The following is a 25,900-nucleotide window of genomic DNA, read 5'->3' as shown; positions in this document are numbered from 1 at the left end:
ATTCCAGGATTGCTGGTGTGAACTTTTTGCCATCTGCACAGCTTTGTCAAGAGTACAAGACTGTAATCAATCACAATTGTTTCCAAGATACTTTGCCTTAACTAAACATTTTGATCTGCTGAGAATGGAACAACTTGATTCCAACCCTGAGCATGGCAAGGGCGAAGGACTGTCGTGGGAAACAGGGGAGAAGGTGAGGTCTCAGTTTGCCTAGAGGTAAGAGAGTTAAGAGAAAGCTTTGATGACACTCAGCTGTGGAGCCCAGGGTTGATGCCACCTTAGGCATGGTCTTTGTGGAATAACTTACTGGACATCCATAATACTAGCATCCATTGCTGCTAGTTTATGCAAGCGGCATGGAGTCAGCATATCCAGATAACCCAGGAAAAGTATGTCACTTGTAAATAACCCACGACTCTATGCTGAAGTCACAAACTATGGCCCATGGGCCAGACCTGATCTGTTGCCTGTTACTTTTTTTTTCCTTTTTGGTCTGATCTGTATAAAGTAGACTTTACATTTTGAAATCATTACAAAAAAATCAAAATATTATATGGCATGCGAAAGTTATAGGAAATTCAAATTTGTGTCCCTGAATAATTTTACTGGAACATAGCCATGCCCAGGCGTTCACATACTGTCAATGACTGCCTCTGTATTACACAACACCCGAGTTGAGCAACAGAGACAGTTATGGCCTACAAAGCCTAAAATATTTACTATCTCCGTCCCTTTACAGAACAAATTTGCCAACCCCTATCTCAGAGCTCACATCTCACAAGTGCTCTGGTAACTTTTTCATAAATAAAAGATAAAGCCTGAATGTGTAACTACAAAACAGTCACATTTATTACTGTTTGCTGTAGTTTCCAAAGCTTGTGCACCAGACATGCATAAAAAATGCAAAAGTGAGCCCAGACTGGTTATAAAATGTTTCCTGTTTGTCATTTCTCCCTTTGCAGTTTCCCTACTGGGCTTGCACACGCAGCAGAGGAAGAACAACACTTAGTCACCGTGCTAGATTTAAAAGCATTTAATGACATAGCATATATTTAACAGATAGGGCAAAAGTTGAGAGGTACAGGTCGTACGACTGAGCACCAGGCCTGAGCGACCACCTCCCTGTTCAGGCCCAGCCTCTGGAGTTCATTCCTATCAATGTCATTTTGATTGTGCAGTAAGATGAAAATTTGTCATTACAATAGTTACAGTGACAGAGAAATGCACACTATGTATCAAATAGCAAGGAAATGAAGCAAATTATAACACAGTGTGGCAACGCACGAGCAAGTAACCATTAAAGTAACATTACTTTGTCCAGTAAATGCTTCAGTTCCACCACTTGTACACTTACCAATGATTTAAAGGGTTTATTATACATCTAGTTTTATTATACTTTGTACTAGAATTATCTCAAACATACAATATAATGTATTTCAGCAAAAAAAAAAAAAAAAATTGAAATTACAGATTATTTAAAACAGTATCAGTTTTCTATTCCTTCTTGTATACTGACATTCTTAACCGTCATAGCAGTTGATGCAGAAAAGCCGCATGTCATGTGTTAGTAAGTGATGCCAGATACAAATGGTTTGGTCTGTAGAGTTAATGTGGAGCTGCACTGTGGCTGCAGCAAGATCATATGTGATCTGTTTAATAAAGGTTAGCCCCATCTTGGGCACTTCTAATAGTCAAGACTCAGGGTAACCACCGGAAGTAAATGGAGAGAGAATGGTGTCAGGATATTGGTACATTTTGTCTCTGGTAAGCACAGGAAATATTGATTAAGCACCGCTGCCTTGCATACCAACAGCACTAGAGGCGGGTTATTTCCAACACAGCCTCACAAAATTGAGGAACAGTTTAAATACTGAGATCTAATCTATATAATTTCATTAAAAAAAATCTGGCCTTCCCTCTGCACCTCAAACTTTTGTAACTTGGAGATAAAGTGTTTAGGTGTGTTTCCCCCACCCCCCAGAAATGCTCTATAAATTAAAAAAAAAAAAAAAAAAAAAAAAAATCAACCACATTGAGGAACATTAGGCACAGAGAGTAATGTGTTGGTTCTGAGCTTGCATGCTGGAATTTCACTGAAAAGGTAAGAGAAGGGCAGGAGGTGAAGGAAAGGAGTTCATTTCTTTTTGCCAAAAAGGCTGAACCGCTTCTCTTTGTCTTTCTCTTTGTCCTTTTCCCGCTTGCCGGGACTGGACTCGCTGGTGATGGTGACGACGCTGGTGGGGAGGGTCTGCGCCCGGCTGGATGCTGGCGTGCTCTGGGTGCTGGCAGACACCTCATGTTTATCAGAGGAGATGGCCGAAGAGATGGCCTGGATCCATGTGTTCATTTCCTCCTGGACAGAGGAAGGGACACAGGTAAGACTCAACTAAGAGGGCTAGGTGGGAGGGGTTCTGGCGCCAAGGCTTGAGAATGGCACACCTGGCCAACTGAGGGGTGAGCAGAGTCACTTCTGGGCACTGTCCCCAAATGCACCTCTGCCTTATCAGTACAGGAGAGGGAAGCTGGTTCAGCTTCTCATGAAAATTCAGTTCTACTCATCACCCAGTAAGTGGCCCTACAAACTTGTAAGAGCTGGAAGACTGGTCTCAATCTGTGAGGTGGTCAGATCCCACCCTAGAAGGTGCTTTTTCACATTTAAGGGCACTATAGGTATTACTTTTCCATCAATGGACCCTCTCTTTCCTTGAGGTGAGGTACACACCCATTAAACAGCTGGCTACGGGCACAGGGTGCAGCGGGGGTCCCATCATGATCCACAACCAGTCCTGGGACCACCTCACTGTGCCTCATCCCTGGGAGGGGATGAGCAAAGATTCCCTCCATTGACTTCAAGGGATCCTGCCTCGGCAAAGGGACAGCGAGATCATATTCACTGCCTTCTAGAGACAGAACCAAACACCTTCTAGTGCTGGTGACTGGAGCCCAATGATAGAAACCATCACTGATCATCATTTACGCGAAGAACATTCTGAATAAAGCCCATCATCCCACAAACACTTGCAAACTCCTAAGTACTGGAGAGAAATAACATTTAGAAACTTACATCGTCTTTGGCTTGGAAGAGGTACTCATTGCCATCATTTAGTCTGTAATTTCAAGGAAGAAAGTTAGTCACCACTTAATTACAAAGAAATAAAAATCCCCCAACTCCCATATCCCACACAGGACAGAAGCAGACCACAGGAGTCACAACAGAAGCGTCAACCTGCATATGTCACCAACAAGCCTGGGGACCTGCCCAGGCCCAGCAACGGACCCCTGGAGATCAAGAAGCCATAAAATCGCACCAATGATACACACGGGGAGCCTGTGCTTCAATCCAATGGAAGGATTTAAAAAAACCCCAAACATAACATTTGGCTTTATTGTGATAAAACTCACTTGTGGATGCCTGATCACTTACTGGTCTAAACTGAATTCAGGAGAAAGCTTTTGAACACAACGAGCCCTTTTGACATTCTGCTACTGAGCTTGTATCCCCTACATTCACATGTTCCAGAGTCTCAGAGTAGGCAAACAGAAAATGTCTCTTCAACTTTTCTTCTACTGTATGTCTTAGAATTAAGAAGCCCTATTAGTGTGACACTGGGAGGTCCGTAGGCTTGGAGGGGTCACAGGTTCACTCTGTGGCTGCGGAGAGTAAGAGGGTGCTGTTGTGTAGCAGAGGGTAGCTGCCGTTCACTAATATCCCAGTTCTCTGAAGCTGCATGAAAAGAGTACAAAGGGGAAAGCAGCCAAGGAGCCAAGCTGCCGGTGCATTGTCTTACAAAATGTAAAGTGTTCCAGGACCCAAAGAGCCTGCCTGTACTGCGCAGCAGCAGAGCTCAATAAATCAAATCATTTGACACTCTCTCCTCTGCAGCCCTTGGCCTAGTCCAACTGGCATGAAACATACAAATAAATGAAGACCAAAGCTTTTCAGATCCCAAAGCAACAGTGCAAATCAGTAAACAAGCATCCTAACCACTAAAATGTTTATTTTTTACATTTTTAAAAGATAAAATAATTTTTCTGCCTACTTCCAAGTGTGAGGAGAAATTCTGAGATTAACTCCACTCTGTAGGGAGGTACATGTATCCTACAGGGTAGAGATATTTGGAACTAGATGGTTCTGAGGCAGCTGGAGCATCTACTGGGAGAGTCAGGGGAGGACAGGGTCCCAGGCCCCATCCAAACATTTCCTGTTTGTCTCCATCCAGCTCCAGGATGACTCACTTGACCCATCTCCAGATAACTCATGAGCAAAGAATAGCATCTCCTGGGTCGGGATAAGCTGAAAAAATGGGGAAACTATTTTTCAAAGCCTCTCTTAAACTGTGAAATGTGACTAGCTCTCTTTAAGTCTTAGGGAACAGTAAGTGCCTGGTTATAAAATCAAAAGCTCCTTATCCTTCAATGCTCAGCTGTACTGTTAACCACAGGGAAGCTGGTGGCTGGCCACAGTTGCCAAAGAATTCAGCCTGAGACATGTGCCAAACTGGTTTTTCACTTTATTGGGGATTTAAAATGGCAGAAGAGAGAACAAACTAATCACAGCAGCTGTCTAAGAAAACCAACCTTCAGAGTGGAAGTAAATGCAAACCCACTCTGGCAGCCCTGAAGCATGGCGACTCTCACCTTAGCTTGAATACGTGTTTCTTCTTTTTGTAATCAAGGGCCACTTCGCAGACAGCTTCTTTCAAACTCACAGGGACCTCGCTGTGGTAGGGAATTCCAGAAGCAGCAGTCTTTGCATCTTTGTAGAAACCCATTTCTTGGTTATTTATGACACAATAAACATTGTGCCAGGACCTGAGCAGTTTTAAAAAAAAGGGCAGGGGAGATAAAGGCTCTACCACATTCCCCTTGAAGAACTAAACATTTCATTAACATGAAAATGATCCTCACACAACACAGTGTGATCCCGCCCAACCCTCAACCTTCCTTATTACAAGCCCTTCCTAAATTCTGCTAACACTAAACAACAGAAAAAATTTCTCCTTGGAGAGTTCGGGGACAGGGCACAGGGCAGGTGTTTGAGGGCTACGTCTTCTCTTTTACTTTGGAGAAAAGCAAGTTACTCTCTTGTACTCTGAGCTCACTTTGATTGATGTTTAGTACTCTCTGCTGTAGCGCCCTCTTATGGTCATGGGTTACAGGCCATGCTCCTTGTCTGAAACATGCCTGTCCTCCAGCAGCAGCTCCTCCAGCTGCAGGTTTATTACTTATGTGACTTGGCAACTTGACAGACAGACAGACCCAGAGCCATCAGCACTTACGGTACCTTTGGGTGAATTAGAATAAAGTGGCTTTTCCCCTATGGTATGGCAAACTGCCCTAATATACTAATTTTAACAGAACACTGGCCTGTATTACACCAGCATGTATTAATATATAAATCCCTATGTTGTTCTCAATGCGAATGGCAGTTCTTAGATATTCTGATCGCCTTGCACAGCAAACAAACTGCACAATAAGACATGGTGGTCCCAGGTGGTTGGGTTTACTAGTTAAGCACATAGGCTTTGCAGTTTCCTATTCCAGCTTTGCCATTTACTAGGTTTCCACAGAAAGTGAGCTTTATTAACCGCTCAGAGCCTCTGGTTCCCCATCTGTTAAATAAAAAAATTGGGGCTGTTGAGAGACAATGAATATATATATAAAGGTTGATATGGAGATCAGGGCAGGGGAAATGGTGAATGGCTTTTTACAAAAAACCCACGAGGATTCCTAAATGAAACCATTCACTTAAGGTAAAGAAGACTCTTCAGTCTCAACCTAGCAAATTCCTTCTCCAGACAAACTACTAAAGCCCCGTCTAGCTACTCCCATCCAAACTCAACTCTTCCTTCTCTCAGTGAATAACCAGCATTCTACTCCTGCTTTCCAGCGTCAGCCCAAGAAGAATGCAATGTCCAGGAAGCTACCAAAGGAATAAAACTACATGAGCACATACTTCTCTTCCAATTCAAGAGTGGTCCACCTTATCCCTTCATAGGCTGACTTCCCATCTTACTGTGGCAGGCTCTGCTGCTGTTACCTGCTTGAGGCTTTCTTATTGTGGGCCTCCCACTCGTGTTTCCGATTGAGGAAACCTTCCATCTGGGCCGAAGGCGTCTCCTGGGTTCTGGCTGGTAAGGTGGCCGCACTCTGGGCTGGGAGGGCAGTCTTGGCTTTGCGATCAGAGGTCGGGGAGGGGATGGGGCTGGACTCTTTAGAGCTCGTTCTTTGTTCTGTAGCGCCGTTGACCATTTCGCTTGTATCCACCGTTTCTGCCATCTAGGGACAGCGGAGAGGCCATTCAGCTAACTCCATGAGCCATGGGGGTGACCACATACGCTCTACCTGACTCGCACATGTGGCTGTGTATAAATGCCTGGCAGAGATCGAGGCAGTACAGTAAAACCATTGCACACCCACAAAGCCAGCTGGACACCAAGGACATTAGAAGGTGGGAATGGATTAATACCCGCCCGTTTACAGGGAAATAAGAAAAGCAAAATGCCAGTATGAGTTTTACTGCACTCTATTCCTCTGATCAATAAATATAACTCAGATCATCTCCTCTTATGGTTACTTTAAAACAAAAAGACAACAGTAACAATCACACATATTAAATATGAAAGAGAGTGGACGTTATACAGCAGCCACCTTACGATCAAGGATGCCACCAGAAGGGCTGGAAGTTTAAGCGAAAGGGCATTCACAAACAGACCGATAGACAACTCTATCAGAGCTACATGGCATTCCCCCAGAGTAAGACAAGGAAAGACCTTGGTTCCTGAAAATGTTCTCTGGCTCTCCTCCCCCTCCCCTCAACACATTGTCATAAACACATGCAGAAATTAGGACGACAATCATGCATTTCACATCTACCATCCCAGTTAGACTTTGGAACTTAAGAGCTGGAAGGAAATGAGGCAAGTCAACAAACATCAATTTGACCACATCTGCCGAAGTTGTATCGTGAGTGGGTTGTAGTTTGTGTTAAAGGAGCTGGAAAAGCCAATCACAGTCACTCAACACCACACAGCTATTTACCCCCAAACAAAGACAGAACCAGGGCCTTCCCCATCACGGGTTGGTTGATCACGGTGCCTTGCTGCACTGAGACGAGAAAGCCCAGAGACAGCCAGGCTTCCAGCGGCTCTGACCCTTCAGGCTGGAGACGTCTTCGGGAGCGTTCCTTCCCAAGCTCATTTAAATTGTAACCCTCATGGCTTTTCGGCTTTGGAAATGTAGTAGGGTCTTGATTCATTATCATTTTCAGCCTGTGTACCATCAACTGTGTACCATTAACTGTAGCAGCCCCTGGCTGATACACCCAGGGTGTGCGATTAGCGAGTTACTAAAGCTGGGTGTGGCTGACACTTTAGTGGATTACAGACAACCTGCACCCCTCGTACACAGACAAACATGGAGAAGTCAATGGCACGCTCATTAGATACGTCGCCCACCACTGCTGCCCAGGACCAAAGTGACACCAAATTAGCAGTAACAACCTTGACGGGATAAATGGTAGACTGGCCACCACCATGTGAACACCTGGATCTATCAACTCTTGGGAACTGGATCTCTCATTTATTAGGTCTTAACTTAATGGCTGGGCCCAATGCTTGATTTTGAACAAAACTAATTTTTTGGGGGGAAAAGGGCTAAAAAAAGCTCCAGAAGGAGGGAGAATCACAAGTTTAAGTTATGTCTATGCAAACTATCATAATTAGCATCAGGGCTGAGGGACGACTAGAAACTATACAGTTTAAGGGTGGTTTTGATTGGAACCCTTTACCCTCATGGCAATGTGGAAAATGGATTATTAGGACAAAAAGACATGTGGGGGTGTGTGTGTGCACGAGTGCTGCATGGTGATCACCCAGGCCTTGCAAGTGACGGACTGCAGATACGTGCTTATGAGCAACAGACTATTTAAACCATTCTCTCTCTTTTCACTTTTAAAGGAGAGTTGCAGGAGGGGAAATACCCACAAAACAAAACCCTCAGTCAAAACAATGTGAGTGGACTTTAAAGGTGATAAATCTTCTCTAGAGTGAGATTTCAGGAGACTTCTGGTGAGGAGGAAGTATGAGTTTGGTCTGGAAGGCCTGAGCCAGGTGTGAGTCCAGAGAGACATGGGGTTAGTATGTAGAGAAACCAGGTTAAAAAAAAATTTAGTGCTGCAGGTTTGACTTGAAAGCTGCTAGTGACAGCAATGACCTGGGTAGAGAAATGTTTCCTTAAAACGGCTAAAATTTATCATACTTGGTCAGACTGCAAGGTAGATGAAGGCCAGGGAAGCCTCTTCTGAGGATAATTCTGCAGCAAAAATTTTTTCTTTAGAGTTAGAAGGAAAGAGAAAACCCCAAACCAGTATGCAGAGATCATTAATGTTTATGCAAATGAATCACTAACCAAGAAAACAAGGAAAATAAAAGGAACAAAATGAATTTTAATGGACATGTGCTTTAAGCATGCCAACAGACAACACACCACCAGAGACACACATCAAAAGCAATCACAGTGCTATGATCAAATGATGGGTACATGTGAACACATCCCCTGCAACCCCACCCCACGTTGCTTCTCTTTAGCGATTAGTCCAGAGTGCTTTAGTGGCTGGGCACACCCGAGATACTTAAATCAGGAGGTGAACATAAATGCAACGTGACAACTAGTAGCACAGAAAACACCTGATTGGTTTTCAAAGTGCACAAAGCAATGCTATTTTCAAGTTCATTGAGTCTCTGCATCATCACTCAAAACAATAAAAATACTTTTTCTTCTTCTAATACAATCCAATTGTAATTAAAATTTTGTTATGACATGTTACATTAAAAAATCTAGATAAAAATAGGCATGATAACAAATGCTAAAAGCATCATAGCACTCTTTTCTTGTGTGCTTATGTGGTTCCTTTTTTGGAGGGTCTTCTAGATACAAAAAGTGTCAAATTGGGTATCAGTCCTGGTGATACAAAATTTAAACACACACATATATATATGAAAACATCACATATATACATATAGATCAATAAAACACAAAATGTAATTTGGAGCCAGAAACACACATTAGAGCTCCCTAATGACCAAAGACAAAGCAGTTTTTTTTTTCTAAAATGAATTTTGATGTGTTTTAAGGCAGAGACCCAATAATGATGCACACTACCCCCAGAACATAAGAAGCTTGGCATCTATCTATATACCCATCTACAGTCAGAAGTAGATAGATATGTACATAGAGATAAGGAAAAACAAACAAGATGCTATATGACGTTATCCTGACAAAAGAAAAAAAAAGACATGCATCATGAAATAAAAAGACAAATCAGACTTAACTCATGGAGAACACATATCAAAACAGGTTTCTGATTCCACTAACACATCTAAATATGGCAAAGGAGCAAAGTGAATGTCTCACAAGGCTTTGATGTATAATATGGATTTGGTTTTCTTTTTATCGGTACTAGGAAACCATCTCTGTCACCAGCTTTTATTTCTAAGGAAAAGGATTTTTGTGAAAACATTTTCAATTCATGCTGGTGTCCTGACAGATACCATCCGAAAAGCTTCCTTTATCAGATAATTCCACAAAAAGTCTTGAGGAAATGAACAATGAATCAGAAGACTAATCCAAGATGTAGAGTGGAGTTTGTCTACAGAGACACTGACATGACTTCTGAAGCCAGGGGGCATGCGAGCGCTCCCAGGCACGGTCCACCAAGTGCAACGTTCAAGTAATCAGGATGAACCACAATGGCTTCTGTTCCATTTGTTTGAAAAATTAAAACAGTTTGACACCCTGAAGTCATCGGCTGAATGGAGAGGCACGGAAGTCTGTGAGGCAGGCTTCTAAAACATGCTGAGAACCGCTGTCACCTGCTGTGTCCCAAGTGCCGCAGCACTGACAGGGAGCGAGACAGAGGTGGCAGCAGCAGTCAGTGGGCACTTTACTCCTGAGGCTGGCTGCAACATCTGTGCAAGGAAGCCTACAGTTTTCAATTCAGGAATTGGCAGAAAAAAAGTTAGAGAGGAACTGGTTTGTAAAAAGTAATAAATGACCCAAGGGTCTCAAAACGTTTGAGATTGTGTGCCTGCAATTACAACAGCTTCCAGAATATATCCAACTCCCTTTTTGTCATCTTCAATGAATGAATGCATCTTTCATGGAATGTTACACAGCTGACTTTCGGTTTTAATCTTATTATAGAATGTCTCCCTCCTCATACACCAGTCTTCCTAGTTAATAGTAAACTACTACAGGTTAATAACATCTGGAAAGGGGGCTACATATAGCACAGTACTGTGTCCTGTTAGAATAACTGAATGTGTCATACCTGTTAGATTCTAGTTTTCTTCTTCATTATGCTGTAATCTCATTTAATTTCATTTCAATTACTCATGTAAGGGTTTCGCTGTAAAATCTTAATAAAGTAAAAAGCTCACAATAAATAAACAAAAAATAAGTATGGTGCTTTAAGGCAGCTGGGCATCCATCAGTTAAGAGACTCAAACATGAATTAAATGCAAACAAATATGAAACCAAGGAAGGCTATGAATTAAGTAAAAATTTTAACATTTTGGGTGAAGTGGAAGCCAAAAAGTCAAAACCCAGAGGATTTGGAAAGGCTGATTCTTGACAAATGGTAGTGAACTTCACAGTCCAGACCATGGCTGGTCACTGGCTGTCCGTCTGCTATTAAAGTTTTTGTAGTTTTGGTAGGTTTGAGAGCGGTAACTAACCCGTGGAGATCCCTGTTCAGCCGGCAAACCGTTTTGGGAAACTTGTTCTCCTTTTGCAGTATCCCTGTTAGGGAAGGGCGGGAAAGGAGGAGGAAGGGAAAGGAAGAAGAGGAGAAAGAGCAAATAGTAAGAGAGGGTGGGAGAACATCATCACTCTATTTTATTACAAGCAACCCTTTCACATAATGTAATTCTTTTTAAATCTGAAACTTCCAAGTGTTTTAAATAGACTCTAGATAGAAAATATGACTACAGGAATGCCCTATGCCCCGCCCCACCAAATAAAGGCAGCATTAGAGATTGCCATGGAGCTCTTACCATAGCAAAATAATTAGCCCTTTGGAAATAGAGAATAATTGCTGCCCTCTGTGTGAAGTTACTTAGAACTTTCAAAAAAAGCATCACCACAAAATCACTGGCCTAAATTCTGGGCAGTTCACTCCATGCATTTAATCATATGGAAGTTCTGAGCATACTGTTTGTGTGCACACAGGATGAGAAAGGGCACTGTCTACATTCTACTTCTGCCACCTACATACCTATGTGACTGTGGACAGATCAGTGTCCTCCAAGATTATTTCGGGTAACTATACAGACTTTAAACAGTCTATGGAAGCAATGAGTAGGCAGGGCATGTGGTTAGGCCTAGAAATGCAAGGCTTCAGAAAGATGCCCCATAAACCTCATTGGCCACCGAGACTAAGGGCCCAGCCTCTGAGGCTGCTGGGACTCACCATTGCTGCTGGGACTCAGCTTCCTCTGAAACCTTCGTGCTCGGCTCGGGAGAAGGCGGCCGCCTCTTCCTCTCCTCTTCCTCTTGCTGTCTGCGCACTTCCAGTAACTCCAACTAAGAGAAAACAGAGTGATGTTTGGTAGAGTCCCGAACTCTGCCTCTTTGCAGAAAAAGGTTCTAGGAACCCAGGAAGTCCTCCTGTCTAGTTTGCTAAACTGGACCACACTGGACAAGAAGACGCTCTAACATTGTGAGCCAAATGGAATTAGGTTCACAGGAACTGCAGCTACAACCTAAAACTACAGGAAATGGTCTATTCCATGGGCTGGCAAAATTCCTGTGAGCTGTTTGTAGGACCCCTGGGAGCTTGGGTTTAATTTCTAAATTAACTATGCAACTCTCAACTCTGCTGAGGAGGAAAGTACCTGAGCCTGAGGGTTCATGCTGGACTCCCCAGGAGAGCTCAGACAAACACCAGGGACAGAGCTGCAATAATTCTCAAGGAAGCCGCTTGTGCTGTGGTGGGGATCTGCGTTCAGCCAAAACCCAAACAACACATTAAAAAGCCACAGAATAGTCTAACTGAAACAAAGCCATTTCATGAGTCATATGGATGCACCAGAAGTACTCTGTTTTAACACAAATGTATGCAGGTACATTTTAAATGCCCAGAACTGGAAATCAGAAACACCATTTTGTACACTGCAAAGGATCAGCTTTCTACCAGGAAAGCAAAAGTCTTGGAAGAGGAAACACCAGTGCACAAATCCTATTCTAAGGCCTTTATGTTGACGGAAGAGAGGATCAGGAATGGGGACTTAACAACAGAATAGGATTAAGCTTCTATTTGATGGGAATTCTAATTCTGAAACTGAAGAAAATTTTGAGGCCATGCCACCTCGAGAACAAAGCTTTTTTGAGATAGGGGAGAATGAAAGATTTGGAGAAAAACACCACCACCACCAATCAATCCCCAGGCAGGAAGCTATTATAAGGGATCATAAATGCAGGTGCCCAGGATGTGACTGAGGAGGTAACAGTCCTGACCCTCTCCCTAGGTCCTGCTCCACAGGAGCCACCCATTTTAAGAAGATCTTCACTACTTGAAAAAACAAAAAACAAAAAACAAAAATTATCAACCGTGTGAATTCCCTGGTCTAAAAGGCAAGCAGGAAGAAAAAGTTGCCATGGCACCAACAGGCAAAGGGCTCAGTGGCCACTTACTGTAGTCAGCCTTTCCAGGGCAGAGAACCTCTCATCCCAGGTAGCTGCAGACTTTTCAAATGCCTCGTGGCGCTTGATGAGCTTCTCCACCTCGTCCACACTCTGGCCTATCTCTCGGCTGGACAGGTACGGCTCCTGGCCAAGCAGCCAGGCCTCGGCCACACTGGCGTCTCTTGAGAACTGATGGACCTCCAGAACTGCACAGGGTACCATGAGTAAGTACATGTTGACCAGGAGGTGATGGGGCAGTCATATGGCCTTATCTCTTGGCACTGCTGCCCTCTGGTGATGGCTACCTGCATAACCAGTCTATCATCTACTCTAAATTAGCCCTGTCCAATGTAAATGTAATGTGAGCCACACATGCAACTTTCACTTTTCCAGTAGCCACATTAAAAAGAGTAAAAATAAATAGGTGAAATTAACTTTGATAGTGTATTTCACATAATATGTATAAAATTATCATTATAACATGTAATCAATATGAAAAAAACTACTGAGATCTGTTACAATCTTTTTTCCTTCTAAATCTAAATCTGATGTGCATTTAATGGCACACATTCACTGCACATCTCAATTTGAGACATTTCAAGTTCTCAAGAGCCACACGTGGGACAGCAGCTATCATACTGCCCGGCGCAGGTCTACAGTGAACGCTCTGTTCACTCGGCCCCACTTCATGAGCTAAGCCTTCAGAGACCTGCATGAATTCACAATCTACACCTAGCCAGATGGGCAGGCATTCTTAACTTGCCCTCTTTTGGGCAGTAGTATTTTATTTTGGGGGTTTAGAGGGAGGGAAGGATATGGGAACACTACAGATGGTGGAGACCAAGGCTTTCGCTCTGTTTCATTCCGTTCCTCCACCTGTGAGGGAACACTAGTTCCACCATAGTTATGAGAAGGTAGGTTAGAACCGGGCTTTGTGCTACAGTTAACACTGATTTTCACTGCATTTCATGCAGCAAAGCCTGGGGTCACTGAGGTAAAAAATGGACTGTGGGAAGTGTTGGCGTCCCAAGGAGCTGGCTAGCTATCTGCTTTCAGCACCTCGGTAGCCCCCAACATGACTACATGAAGAAGATGCCACCTCTGCACTAGGGACTTGTTGGCTTTTCAAGGCAGGTACTGTGCATGTCATCACTGTGTCCCTGGTATACAAGCTGGTGCCTGGTTCAGTGTGCAATGTGGGTTTTGCTGAGCTGAATGAAACTGCCCCACAATTCTCAAAACATACAGATCAAATCCTCCTGCAAAGAATGGTCAAAAAGTGGGATTTCTGAGGGCTCTGGGCCCAAAAGAATGTGCTGTCACACCTTTCAGAAAAGGCCCTTGCATTTGGTTTCTAGTAAACACCCATAACACGCATAGATGGAGTCAGAACATCATGACAGAGCCCAGAACTCCAACACAGAATGGCAAAGCATGGTAAGCAATGCTTGAGTTGGGCTGTTAGTGCTCATACCAATTATGAAATGCTATTCCTAATACTGTACATTACAAACCCTGTATTAGCTCACATATTCCCTTATAAAATGAGAATTAAAAATAGAATCTAATTCACAGGGTCACTTTGGGGAATAAATACAGAAAGACATTTAAAAACCACTTAGAACAATGCCTCGTTCACAGCAAAATTTTAATAGACGTTGGTTTTTATTTTATTATGTTATCAACATTCCACTGAGAGCACCAAATATGACTTAATGAGACCGACTTTCCACCTTGACTCTGAAGCAAGAATTCTTGAAGAAAAATGGGGGAGAGGGCTTCTATCTGTATTCTCCCAGGGAGGTGCCAAATTGTCATCCCTAAAGAACATCCAATTCCCACCTATGACACTGAGATCAATCAAGGGGTGAAAAATGACTATGCCATAGGAAGATTCTTAAAAATAATATTTACCATGAAATGGTGAAAACAGGGCACTAAAAAGGCATCTAAAACTCAAACAATCTTTAAGTGATAACATTAATGAATTAAAGCAGGAAAATAAACATGCATGCTTTCCACGGATACCCAAAAGAGCAGAAAGATAAACAAAGTACGTCCTTACTCAGTCTTAACCATTCCCATCGGTCTTCCCACTTGTCAATCATTTCTTTCCTCTTTTCCGTCAACTGCAGTAATTTTTCCTTGATCTGTATGAAAAAGATAATCCCCGGGACATCTTAATGGACTGCACCACATCCTCTTGATGGGATCATTTTATATTAGAAAAATACATTTTCTGCAAAGACCACTATTAAGCTGGGAGATATCTAAGGACTGCTCAGTCTGTCTGAGGACTGGGAGAGGAAAGAAAAGCATAGCACTGCTCCTTCCAGAAGCGGCAGGAGGAAGGTGGGGAAGCCCTGCCAAAGCTGTTTTGTTGTGAGGAGGCTCCCTGCAGCAAACACGTTCAGGAAAGGGACAGCAAGAGGGACAAAGCCCTGACCTCTTGGAGAGGACGCCCATTCCCATGCAGGGGGCCACACACACAACTAATAATTGACCTCTTTATTACCACTGCCCTAACCAGAATCACCAACCATGCACTCAACAGCAAACTGATCTAGGGCATAGTCAATGGACATTGGCATCATCTAAAAGAGTACTGACTGGGGAGGAAGGGGAGTCCATTTTGCAGCCCTCAAAAATTGTCTTCTGTGCCACAGATTTGCCAGCGTGGGCCTAGAGTCTTGCATAATTGTATTATTCTAGATGCACAGGAAAGGAGTTTTAAAACATACGTGTGCGTATATGAATGTAAACACATTATCTCTGACACACACACACACACATAAAACAAAGTCATTTTACATCTTGACACCAGCTGCATTTATCCTGCAGCTCCAAAGCAAAGTAGCACCCTACCTCCTCAGATGCATAGTGTTTTCTTGCCAACAGGGATTTCCCAAGTTCAATGCAGGTTGTGAAACTGTCATTACGTGCATCAATTTCAGCTTTGATGCCTTGATGATTATTCATTAAGAGTTCAACAGATGATACATCCCTAAAATTACACAAACGATGCTTCCGTTAGATCAAACTTTTCAAAAAATCTGTAGGTTTTAAAACACACAATTAATTTGAAGGAAACTGATGGTCTTTCAGGTCTGAATCACTCACTGAGCTTAGGTTGGGCCACTGGAGCCAAAGCACAGTGACAGCACAGTTCAGGACCAGCCAGGCAACCAAACTTCAGAATATGGCTGCTTTTGTTTTTGTGTGTCTGCCTGAATAATTCAAAATGGTTGCCAGGTGGGTGCCAGAAAAAGCAATGGTTTTCTGTTCATACTTTTCCTTTGAAATGCAAGTCAGAAAGACTCTCTTCTAGAAAGCAGAGAAGCAGTAACAGGTGCCCCAATTGCACCTTGATGAGTTAGCTGTCAAAGATTCAGGATATGCATATCAAAGAGCAGCTAATACGGTCTCCTTATTGAGACACAAAAAGATACACAGGATGGGAACTAGCCTAGAAAGCAGTGACCAGCATGGATCAAAACCTACTGATTCTGATCAAGGAAATACAACTGCTTCAAAAATATATATCATAAAAAATCCCTTTTATTGCGGCATAGTTTCTCAATTACAGTGGGGGCTGGAGTTGGCAGAGGGGTGAACTGGAGGTTAAATATGTACCTCTGTGTTCCACTGTTAACTTCTCTTCACTAATTTGCATGAAACGAAGCCAAAAATATAGGACAAATATTAAATAATAACCCAAGGACACCATATTAAAGCAGATATTCAGGGTGACACCTTTAGTAAAGTGCATGGTAAGGGATAGAGTGGTTTTTAATCCAAAAAACAGGCACAGAAAAATAACTCAGAAAAGTCATCTCATTGCAAAGACAGGGCAGTTAGTCATGCTCAAGGTATGTGGCTACTTGAAGCACAAGGTCCTACTTCAAGCACAGATGTGGGCAAGAGGGCCTGAGTGACTGTGGGACATGGGAGCCAGGAGTAGGGAGAATGGGAGAGGCTTTGGTAACCCCAGGCACCCCCATTCCCTGGTGATGCTGTGCACGAGGTAACCAAAGCAGTGGTGCTGCACTCCAAGCACCTCCCCACCCCCTCTCTGGCCTTGAAGCTCTCACTCAGGCAGGAACTGCTCTCAAGGCTCCTGCTTCTCTCTGGAAGATTCCTATGTTTTAACCAAGGGCCAATGAGTCCAATTTCCTTTGGGCTGAAAGCATTACCTTGGCTTCTCCTGGGCCTCGATCTGCCGGATGACATCCTCCATCCAGAGCATGAGGTCACGCACCATGCTGAAGAAGCGGAACTTGTCCCCCGTGTCCACCAGCCGCACCCTGCGGCTCTCGCAGGCGTCCAACAGGGACTTCCAGGCTTCCAGGACCTCGTTCTCGCGCTTCTGGATGTCGTCAGCCTTGTCACCCGCATAGGCCGCCTGGAGGCGGGCTGCATCCTCCTGCAGCTGCCTCACCTGTGAAGCCATGTGGGGGATGAGCCAGGTCAGTCCATGGTGGCCTTCCCACCATCACCCTCTTCCATTCTGCTCACACACTAAAGGGAGCACAGAGTCAAAACATGGCCCATGCCCCTTAAGGAGCCCTCAATTTCACTGGGGAGATCCAACTCACAAAAACCCAAGTTTTCTATACATCTGTTCAACTACATTATTAAGTTCTTTATGAATGATAAAACAAATGAAATGCTACAGGAAGACAGGCAGGAGGGTTTAGTCAGGGAACGTCCCCTGGAGGCAGCCTGGGATATCTGAGTGGGACATATTCAGATATAGTCCAAGAAATAAATACCTCATCTGCTATCTCATGGTAAAGATAAAAGTTTTTATGATGAATGGGAAACTGCCATGAAGAGCACATCTTGAAAATGACTTCCCATTGCTATGTGAATACAATGTATGTATCGCCTGTAAGAGTTCTCACCATGGGACATTTACACTCAAAAAGTATAAAAACGTGGCATCCTATGTGGTTAAAATAACTAATTAATGTTAAAGAAGGTGAAGCCTGAAATAGCCACATTTCAACAAAAACCTTGCAAATCTAAAAATACGCATTGAGAATTGTGATGTGGTAAATGGAGCCAATGATGCACTCCTACTTACATCTACATATTTTGGTTGAGTTATTTTTTTCAGCTATGACAGTCATCAAACCAAAAAAAAAAAAAGAAAAGAAAAAAAAAGAAAAAACCAACAAACCAACACAGAAACTGGCATGAAGAAAACATTCAGAGAGCAGGAAATGCAAATGGGTCTTAAACATGAAGAGATGCTTCATGGAGATACTGTAATGTGTCATCTATTAGTTGGCAAAAATCCAAGTGCGATGACATATTTGTCAGTGAACTCATTCTCTGTAGACAGGAGTGTAACCGACTACAGTTTCTACAGAAGGTAAATGGGCAGTACCCATGAAAATGATAAATGCGGTACCTTCTGATTTTATGATCCTACTTTGGGGAACTGATCCTACATATATATTCTTGTATATTTAGGAAATGAAATATGCATAGATTATTTACTGCAGCAGTATATGTAAAAGCAAAAGACTGAAAATAAAGTGACCATCAGTGAATGACTGGTTAAATTAATGATGGTGCATCCAGCAGGAGACTCCTGCTCAGTCATGAAAAAGAATGAGGAAGGGCTTCTATGTAGTCACACAAAAAGCACTCCAAGATGACAACTAACTGGAATAAACAGTACAGACAACGTGCATAATATTTTTCCTCTGTAAAAACAAAAATAAGAATATACTCTTACCTTTCTTTGGGGAGCAGTATATGTCTTTAAAACTGAAGCTAGTAAGTGCGGCTAATTTTATAGTTAAATTTTCTCCTCTTAAATGTCTTATATAAAGTATGTAACACTAGTAGTGCCATACTTGTGTACAATGCCCCATTAAAGACATACATATATAGGGAAATGGACACCCAATCATCATGTACTGATAAAGCTGCGTGATCAAAGAAGTCTGTAGACAACTGTCCTGGATGATGAGAACTTTTAGATGTCTATGACAGTAGTACATGGAGAAATGCTAAGTGGGGTAAAAGGGGGTGGGGATGGGCAGCACTAGGGCTTGTGGGGAGGTGGATTACTGACCCCCGATTGCACAGAAGCACTTTAGGTGATAATAGGTTTAAAAAAAAAAAAAAAAAAGCAGTTTCTGCAAAAGATGCAAAAAAGAACCAACAGGCTCTGGTTTCCAGTGTGATTTGATTTCCATATCCTAAAGGATTTTTGGAAATATTCTTTGATTATGGCTCAGTTTTAACTCAAATTACAATGAACAAATTCCCAGGAAATTACTTGAAAAGCTAATTTTCCTACACGATGAACCACATTTTTCAAAACACCTGTTTCCGTGTCTCTGGCTGTTTTCAATTTGCTGACAATAAAATGTAAGGTAAAAGAGGACAGCAAAAGTGAAAATTTCCACAAATATGAACTATTGCTTTGCATAACCACTCAAGACCTCCATCAGTGCTATGTGTCACTCCCACAGCTCCCGTGCAGAATGGAGACAGTGGCAGGAGAAGCTGGCACAAAAGGAAACAACCAAAGAGGAAGCACCACATGCTCCTGGGAGCTTGCACCAAGAGCCTTCCCTTCTGCTGTTATTCTGTGAAAAGAAACCCAGATCAGGTCAATACCTGCAGTAGGACACACATCCTTTTCACTGCTATAAACATCATAGCCCAGTGGGTATGGCGAGGTGCAGACTATCAGACTCGAGGGACTAGATTCCTACCCTGGATGTTCCGAGACCCTTCTTGGGCTTCCTCATCTCTAAGTCTAATGAGGCGAAGGCATTTAATGAAAAAATGAGAGAGCAACTCCACTGTCTCTCAAGTGTCTTGCAGTTCTAAAAGTAAATGATTTTAGAGGTGCAGAGGAAAGACCTACGTTGCTAAGGTGTTTTTAAATTCTATCTCTAGGTATCTCATGTTTCCCTAAACTTTTGTTATATAATAATAATTAGAAAACATTTCTAGAGATCTCACTATGTCGTATGTTTTGCACCTCAATCCTTAAACTACTAGGGAACCAAAGCTTAAAGAGGTAAATTAAACTTGCAGTCATAGTGACAGGAATTAAGGGGAAGTGAGAGAGAACAACAATCAAGGTGGTCCCTTCACAGAACAAATCCCAAAGTATACCAAAGCTATCTAGAGGCTGAGGCACTAGACTGGGTCAGCCCAAGGCCATATCTGGGTGGCCTGTTTCTGTAAATGAAGATTTATTGGAATACAGCTACGTTCATTCATCTTCTCACCGTCTATGGCTGCTTTATGCTACAATAACAGAGGGCAGAGCTGCAACAGAGCGTGTGTATCTCATAAAGCTGAAAATACTTACTATTTGGCTTTTAACAGAAAAAGCTGAGATAATTTAGATACTCAATATACTCTTAACAACAAGAACCCCTGACATAATCAGGGATAACATCCTAAATAAAATTGGCTTCTTCTCTAGGGCCACGAAACTTAGAAGAAAAAAAACTACATTTGTTTTTCAATTAAAAGGCAGAAGACTAAACAAGAAACTGTGCAGAGATCAGAAAGAAAACTAGAGAGTGATTACACTAGATTCTGTTATATTGTTACTACTTTGTCAAACATCTTTTAAACAAAGTCTTAGTTCCAGTCATTTTATACTGGGGATGAGGCATGCAGAATCCTGTTCTTTCTTTTTCTAGACATGTAACTTAGAACCTGGTTGATGAAAAATAGTAAGGTATTATTTTGGAAATTGTTCTGGATGGATATGCTAACATAGTAAAAACACTTGCTGAGGCCTATAACTTGCAAACGTTTGTGTATGCATCTGCTGTATTTATTTTAATCATGGGGGCACTCATCTAATGTTCGCAAATGTGGCAAACGCAGACCTTTAGGCACTGATAAGTTTTCCCAAATGGAGCACTATTACAAAGTGGGTACATGTATGTGCTTAATTGGGGCAATTCTTTTGAGGAGCCAAGGAACAGGGAGATACTTACAAATGCCCAAAGACGTTCTATGGAGAAAAAGCCTCCCCAGCACCCCTGGGTGGCTGCCCTACCCACCTGTGTGCCCAGAGCCTGGATGTCATGCTCAAATGTAGTGTGCATTCTCTGTAAGGTCTCCACTGTGTTCTGATCTCTCCCAAGCTCCTCAGGGAGTTTCTTGTGTTTGTCCTGTATACGCCCAAAGATCTCTTTGGCATCGTGGTAAAACTTGTGCAGTTCATAGGAAGCGGCAAGAATCTGTGTTCTTGTGTCAATGAGCTCCAGGAGGTCGGCCCAGGCTTCATTGAGGCCGTCCTTCCATTCAGCAATGGTGGCGGCATCTGAATGTCCAGAGTTGATGAGCTCATCTGCCATGTGATTGACCGTGTCCACACGCTCCTGTCCAATGTTCCCGGTGTCTCGGGCAAATTCCCGGAATCGTTCTTGTAACATCTGAAACAGGGATGGGTAAGGAAATCAGTGAGAGCACTGTGAACTCTGTATTTCTTGATCACATGAATACCCTTTGGAAAGAAATTGCCTCTAAGCAAGATGTAACCAATAATACTCAAGACTTAAGAACAACAGATCTTAGCTCGAGAACCTCTTAGCAACTGGGTTTCCTTCTTGCTCACTGCAGCAGAGTGAGGCACTACCTCCACCTCCTTTTACTACCGGCGGAAGGGGTGCACAGAGAGGTTAGCCAACCTAAATGCAAGTCACCTGCTTAAAAAAGAAACACCACCTTAAAACTAAACCCCAAGACCTCTGATTGGAATCCAGGGCATTTCATCTGCTCACAGATAAGGAATGCAAATGGCCTTCCACACCATCGCTCACTGCACAGCCAACTCATGCACTGCCTCAAGTACTTGCCGTGACATGCTCATAGTCCTGTCCCAGTTCATGGGACCCTGCGACCACCTCCCTCTCAGCGATCCACTGCTCCAGGTCGTCCACCTCCCGGTTGAGCTGGAATAATCTGTGTCTCTCATCCAGCTTGCCTCTTCTCTCTTCAGCAAGGTCTTTCAGACCAGCGTACAGTTTATCCACTTTGGATTGCCGCATGCTAATGCGCTCACTGAAAAAGAAAGGAAGCAATGGGGAGAAAAAGAATCTTAAATGTCAATTTTCTTCAGGGGAAAAACAAATGAGGTGGAGATAATGGGAGAACATATTACATCATATTTCTCAAAGGAAACTCTGGTTAATCTACTTAGCATGAAAAATAAAACTCTGAAATTGGCCACAATTTGAAGTCACGAAAAGCCAATATATAAACAAAAGAGCCAATGTGTAAGCTAAATTCGCCTACCCCTACTATTACACTAGGGATGGGTAGTGCCTCACTCTGCTGCAGTGAATAGTGGGGGTAGGCAAATTTAGCAGGGAGAGGAGGAAATTCTCTCTGCACCTCTGGCTCTGCAAATCAGGATTTCCTTTGACGTTAAAAGTTAATGCAAAAATCTTCCCAGTCAGGAAGGTGGCAAAAGAAAAACTAAGTTAATGTAAAATCCAGAGCAGTCTTGCATTCTCTGGTACCGTGCTACCAGAGGGACAAATGACACAGCCAGTGTGGCACGCACGGCCCTCTACCTTCTCTGGGCTGAGTGCCCATCCTTGTTAGGAGGGCTGGACCAGCTGCTCCATCTCATGAGTCCCAGGTGCTCAGTCAGGAGACTGAATCCCCCTCCCTCCAACTTCTCCCCAGAGTGATGAATCCTGATCATGAACATCTTAAGAACCTCCTACACCAACAGAGCCACTGACCTCATCTCCCCTAACCTGCCCTGGTTAAATGCACAAGGCCAATTCCTTTCCAAATCATAAAAGGTATTTACACAAAAAGCCTAAAATGACTGCTTTGGAAGTTAATACAGGGGCCTGGTATAGAGTGGATGAGTACTACACACTCACTTTTTTTTTTTTTTTTCCTCGAGGGTGTTCTAATTACTTGATATCTAAGAGTTAGGAGGTGTTTTCATTTTGTTCTTCCTGGGAGCCCCTTCATTTTATAGGTCCATGCATTCTTGTCTAATGCTCCTCTTAAAACTAGTAATTACTTCCCTAAACTGGATGACTTTTTCAACCCAAGGGTAAGTGCTATGACTATCTGTATCCACCATGTAAGTCAACCTGTACTTCTGATCATTTTTATTTTTTTGAGACAAGGTCTCACTCTGTCACCCAGGCTGGAGCGCAGCAGTGTGATCATGGTTCACTGTGGCCTCAAACTCCTGGACTCAAACCATCCTCCCAATCTCAGCCTCCTGAGTAGCTTAGTACAGATGTGTGCCACCATACCCAGCTGTTTTTCGTATGTTTTGTAGAGATGAGGTTTCGCCACATTGCTGAGATTGGTCTTCGGCCCCCGGGCTCAAGCAATCCTCCCACCTTGGCTTGCTAAAGTGCTGGGATTACAAGTCTAAGCCACTGTACGTTGACTGCCCAGCCTAGTCAACCTGTACTTTTGACTCATGACACCAATACTCTTTCAGGAGACCCTTGGCTAGAAGGAGATATTTAACCCACAAGAGCAATTTCCTAGTGTAACAGTTCACCCATCCTAATCATGACAGGATGTTTTAAATGATGGGACTGTTTTAAAAATGCTTCTCAAAGATTTGCCTTACCAGCAATTCATGATGAATGCTGCCATTTTCTTTTGGTGGGGGTTAGCAAGAGACCCTCACTGAGAGGAATCGACAGCCGGGTCTCAACCTCATGAAGCAGCACTCACCTTTCAGGATGGCTGTCGGCCACCAGGGCCCGGCTGGTCTTGGAGAGCTGATGCACAGTCTCTGCATAGTCCTCCACAGCTTGTTCTAAGATCTGGTGCTTCTTCAACATGGAGACAGCACTCTGCTCATCCTGCAAAGACAGTAAAACGTCACAACCACAGCTGTCCCCTCCGGCCCTACACCACCTTAAGGAGCGACAGACCAGCTGCTCAGCAGGGTAGGAGGAAGGATCAGTAGAAAGAGAAACTCCAGAGGTACGGTATGGACAGTGGAACACAGAAGTGTTCCAAGAGCTTTCATATGGACTGGACCACAGAAGCCTGTGCAGAAGATAAACACAAGGAGGACACAGAATGAGCAGGGCCCCTCTCAGAGAAAAGCTTGGGCAGACCAAGTGTGCCTGGTTCACTGGAATTCCTCAAGGTCCATCAGTTATGTAAATGACAGCATTCCGGGAACCTTGCAATACTTTCAAATTGTCTCCAAGTCATCCTGTATTTTGTAAAGTTTAGGGAACCTATAAATAGATAGCAGGAAGGACTCTGGCATATTTCAAAGATGAAGGGATGAACCTGGTCTTAATGGCACACTAGGGTTCAGATAAGAAAATGCTGCAGCAAAGGGAAACCAGCAGCTGGACTTCAGACACCTTCATGCACATGGTGTCCCCTTAACACTCAAAGGCTACAAGGGAAGTTTTTATGAAGACAGAGCCGCCAGCAGAAAGCAAGCTCAGGGTTTAAATCCAAGGTTCACCTGGGGCAGGGATGCTTCCCGCCTCCTCTCACCTTGGCCTTCTCCTCTGACATCATGTACAGCTCCTGCTCGCTCATCCAGGCTTCGGCCTCGGCAGCGTCAAAGTAGTACTGCTGGGCCCGGTGTGCCTCCTCCAGCCGCCTGTGGCGTTTCTCCGTCTCCTCAATGAGGAGACCCCACAGCTGCTTCAGGTCGGCAAGCCTCTGTCTGATGGCCTCAGCGTTGAGGCTGCTGCTGTCGGTGACGATGTTTTGGCTCCTCTCAAAGATGTCATCAATGCGAGGCTGGTGTCCCTGGATTTCTTTCTGGAGGGTCTGGAGGGAGTAGAAAACACACACAAAGGCTTGCTAAATGGCAACCGTCTGGTGCTTATGTCAAGCTGTTAGGGCCAAAAAGAAATCGCAAGGCTTCAAAACTCTCTGCCATTCTCAGTCTCATAATTTAGAGCAATTATTTATCAGACAGAGATAGCCCGAGCAGAAAGGCTTACCTGATTTTTCTTTATTAACAGCTGCACAGTCTGGAGGTTGTGGCCATGATCCGTGGAAGTTGCCAAAGGCATCCTCTCTCCAACCCACAACTGGGAAAAATTATAAATAAGTGGTCAGATCCACTCAGAGGAACAAATACACAACAGAAACAAGAGCGGTGAGGGGCAGTGAGGGACAGCAAGGGTGAGCTTCAGAGAGTGCTCAGCCCCCTCGGGAGGGCTGTCTGGGGAAGCATGCCCTTGTTCTCCGAGACAGGGGTAGGGAGAGTATTTCCAACTTTACCTCATCCTCAAGATCAGACTCACTGTGAGTCCTCATTACTTTTAAAAAGTCTGTTTTAGGGCCGTTAAAATCCTAGAGTATCCCTAGATAACATGAGAGGCACAATGGAGTTGCACTTAGTGTGAAAAGGGAAAGAAACTTTAGACCATCCAGAGCGTGGACTCTGACAGCTCAACTTGCCAGCGTGGCCCAAGGTGAGGTTGACTGAGAAGTGAGAACATGGGCTTTAGGACAGGCAAGGGGGCTTGTGGAAAAGCCATGTGTGCAGCCGGGGTTGACTCACGATCTCGTCCTCCACATCCCTGTTGAACTGATGGATCTCTTTGGAGGCCAGCAGGTTATGCTTCCTCTCGTTCAAGGGCTCCAGCAACTCCATGAACTTGGTCTGCACGGTGAGGCGCTTGCTGTCCACCTCGTCAGTGCTCTTCCCTTCCTGACTCAGGGCCTGGGCTTGGCTTTGGAGCTCTTCGATCTCCTTCTTCCGCACTTCCATCTGATTCTCCAGCATCTGAAGGCAAAGAAGCAGCCTCAGCGCTCAGCAGAGACTACTTTTGCAGTGACTGGCTCTAAGCAGAACTGCTGGGCCAGGGACTTGGCCACACTGCAAAGCCAGCAATGGGAGCCACTGGAAGATTTTGCCACTGATTAGCTTTTTCAACATCAATGGAACTGTTTTCAAGTAAATTTGAGGTAAATTCATTTGCCCTTAAAGCCCTCTACAGTGATGTAATATAAACAGTTACTTTTATTATCTATAAAGTGCCTTGAACAACTCAGATAACTGTCACAAATCAAGATGTTAAACAACAAAGTATGTGAATATTTCTTTCATGTAAAATGCAGAATTGAGTGAGATGAGTATTTATTTAACTGTTAAATAGCGATAACACCTATTAACTAAGAAAATTATCAATCCCATACACAGACAGCCGACACCCAATACTCCTAATACTGTGTCTTTCTAGGCTGG

The 25,900-nt window shown here is 43.6% G+C and overlaps 1 protein-coding gene across 5 annotated transcripts in view; it reads right to left on the bottom strand.

The window, feature by feature from the left end:
- Positions 1-1,018: 1,018 nt before the first annotated feature.
- SPTBN1 (spectrin beta, non-erythrocytic 1) overlaps positions 1,019-25,900 on the bottom strand; it is a 215,097-nt gene continuing 190,215 nt past the window's right edge. For 3 of the 5 annotated variants that reach the window (XM_021924817.2, XM_017947527.3, XM_021924818.2), the window contains 16 exons: positions 25,214-25,438; positions 24,648-24,737; positions 24,190-24,471; positions 23,401-23,531; positions 21,537-21,741; positions 20,739-21,113; positions 16,878-17,122; positions 15,550-15,688; positions 14,750-14,834; positions 12,694-12,890; positions 11,471-11,583; positions 10,737-10,800; positions 6,041-6,279; positions 4,639-4,812; positions 3,065-3,107; positions 1,019-2,353 (listed from right to left, as the gene is read on the bottom strand). In XM_021924817.2, the coding sequence (XP_021780509.1) occupies positions 2,135-2,353; positions 3,065-3,107; positions 4,639-4,812; positions 6,041-6,279; positions 10,737-10,800; positions 11,471-11,583; positions 12,694-12,890; positions 14,750-14,834; positions 15,550-15,688; positions 16,878-17,122; positions 20,739-21,113; positions 21,537-21,741; positions 23,401-23,531; positions 24,190-24,471; positions 24,648-24,737; positions 25,214-25,438 (2,826 nt within the window). In that variant the 3' untranslated portion in view covers positions 1,019-2,134. Of the gene's footprint in view, positions 2,354-3,064; positions 3,108-4,638; positions 4,813-6,040; positions 6,280-8,426; positions 10,801-11,470; positions 11,584-12,693; positions 12,891-14,749; positions 14,835-15,549; positions 15,689-16,877; positions 17,123-20,738; positions 21,114-21,536; positions 21,742-23,400; positions 23,532-24,189; positions 24,472-24,647; positions 24,738-25,213; positions 25,439-25,900 lie in introns of those variants that run through there. The other 2 variants (XM_021924821.2, XM_021924820.2) reach the window with 2 other exon arrangements.

Source organism: Papio anubis, chromosome 14 (assembly GCF_008728515.1).
Source record: "Papio anubis isolate 15944 chromosome 14, Panubis1.0, whole genome shotgun sequence".
In the NCBI taxonomy this organism is placed as follows: domain Eukaryota; kingdom Metazoa; phylum Chordata; class Mammalia; order Primates; family Cercopithecidae; genus Papio; species Papio anubis.
Note: the sequence above shows the minus strand (reverse complement) of the source record. Positions and strands in the feature narration are given on the sequence as shown.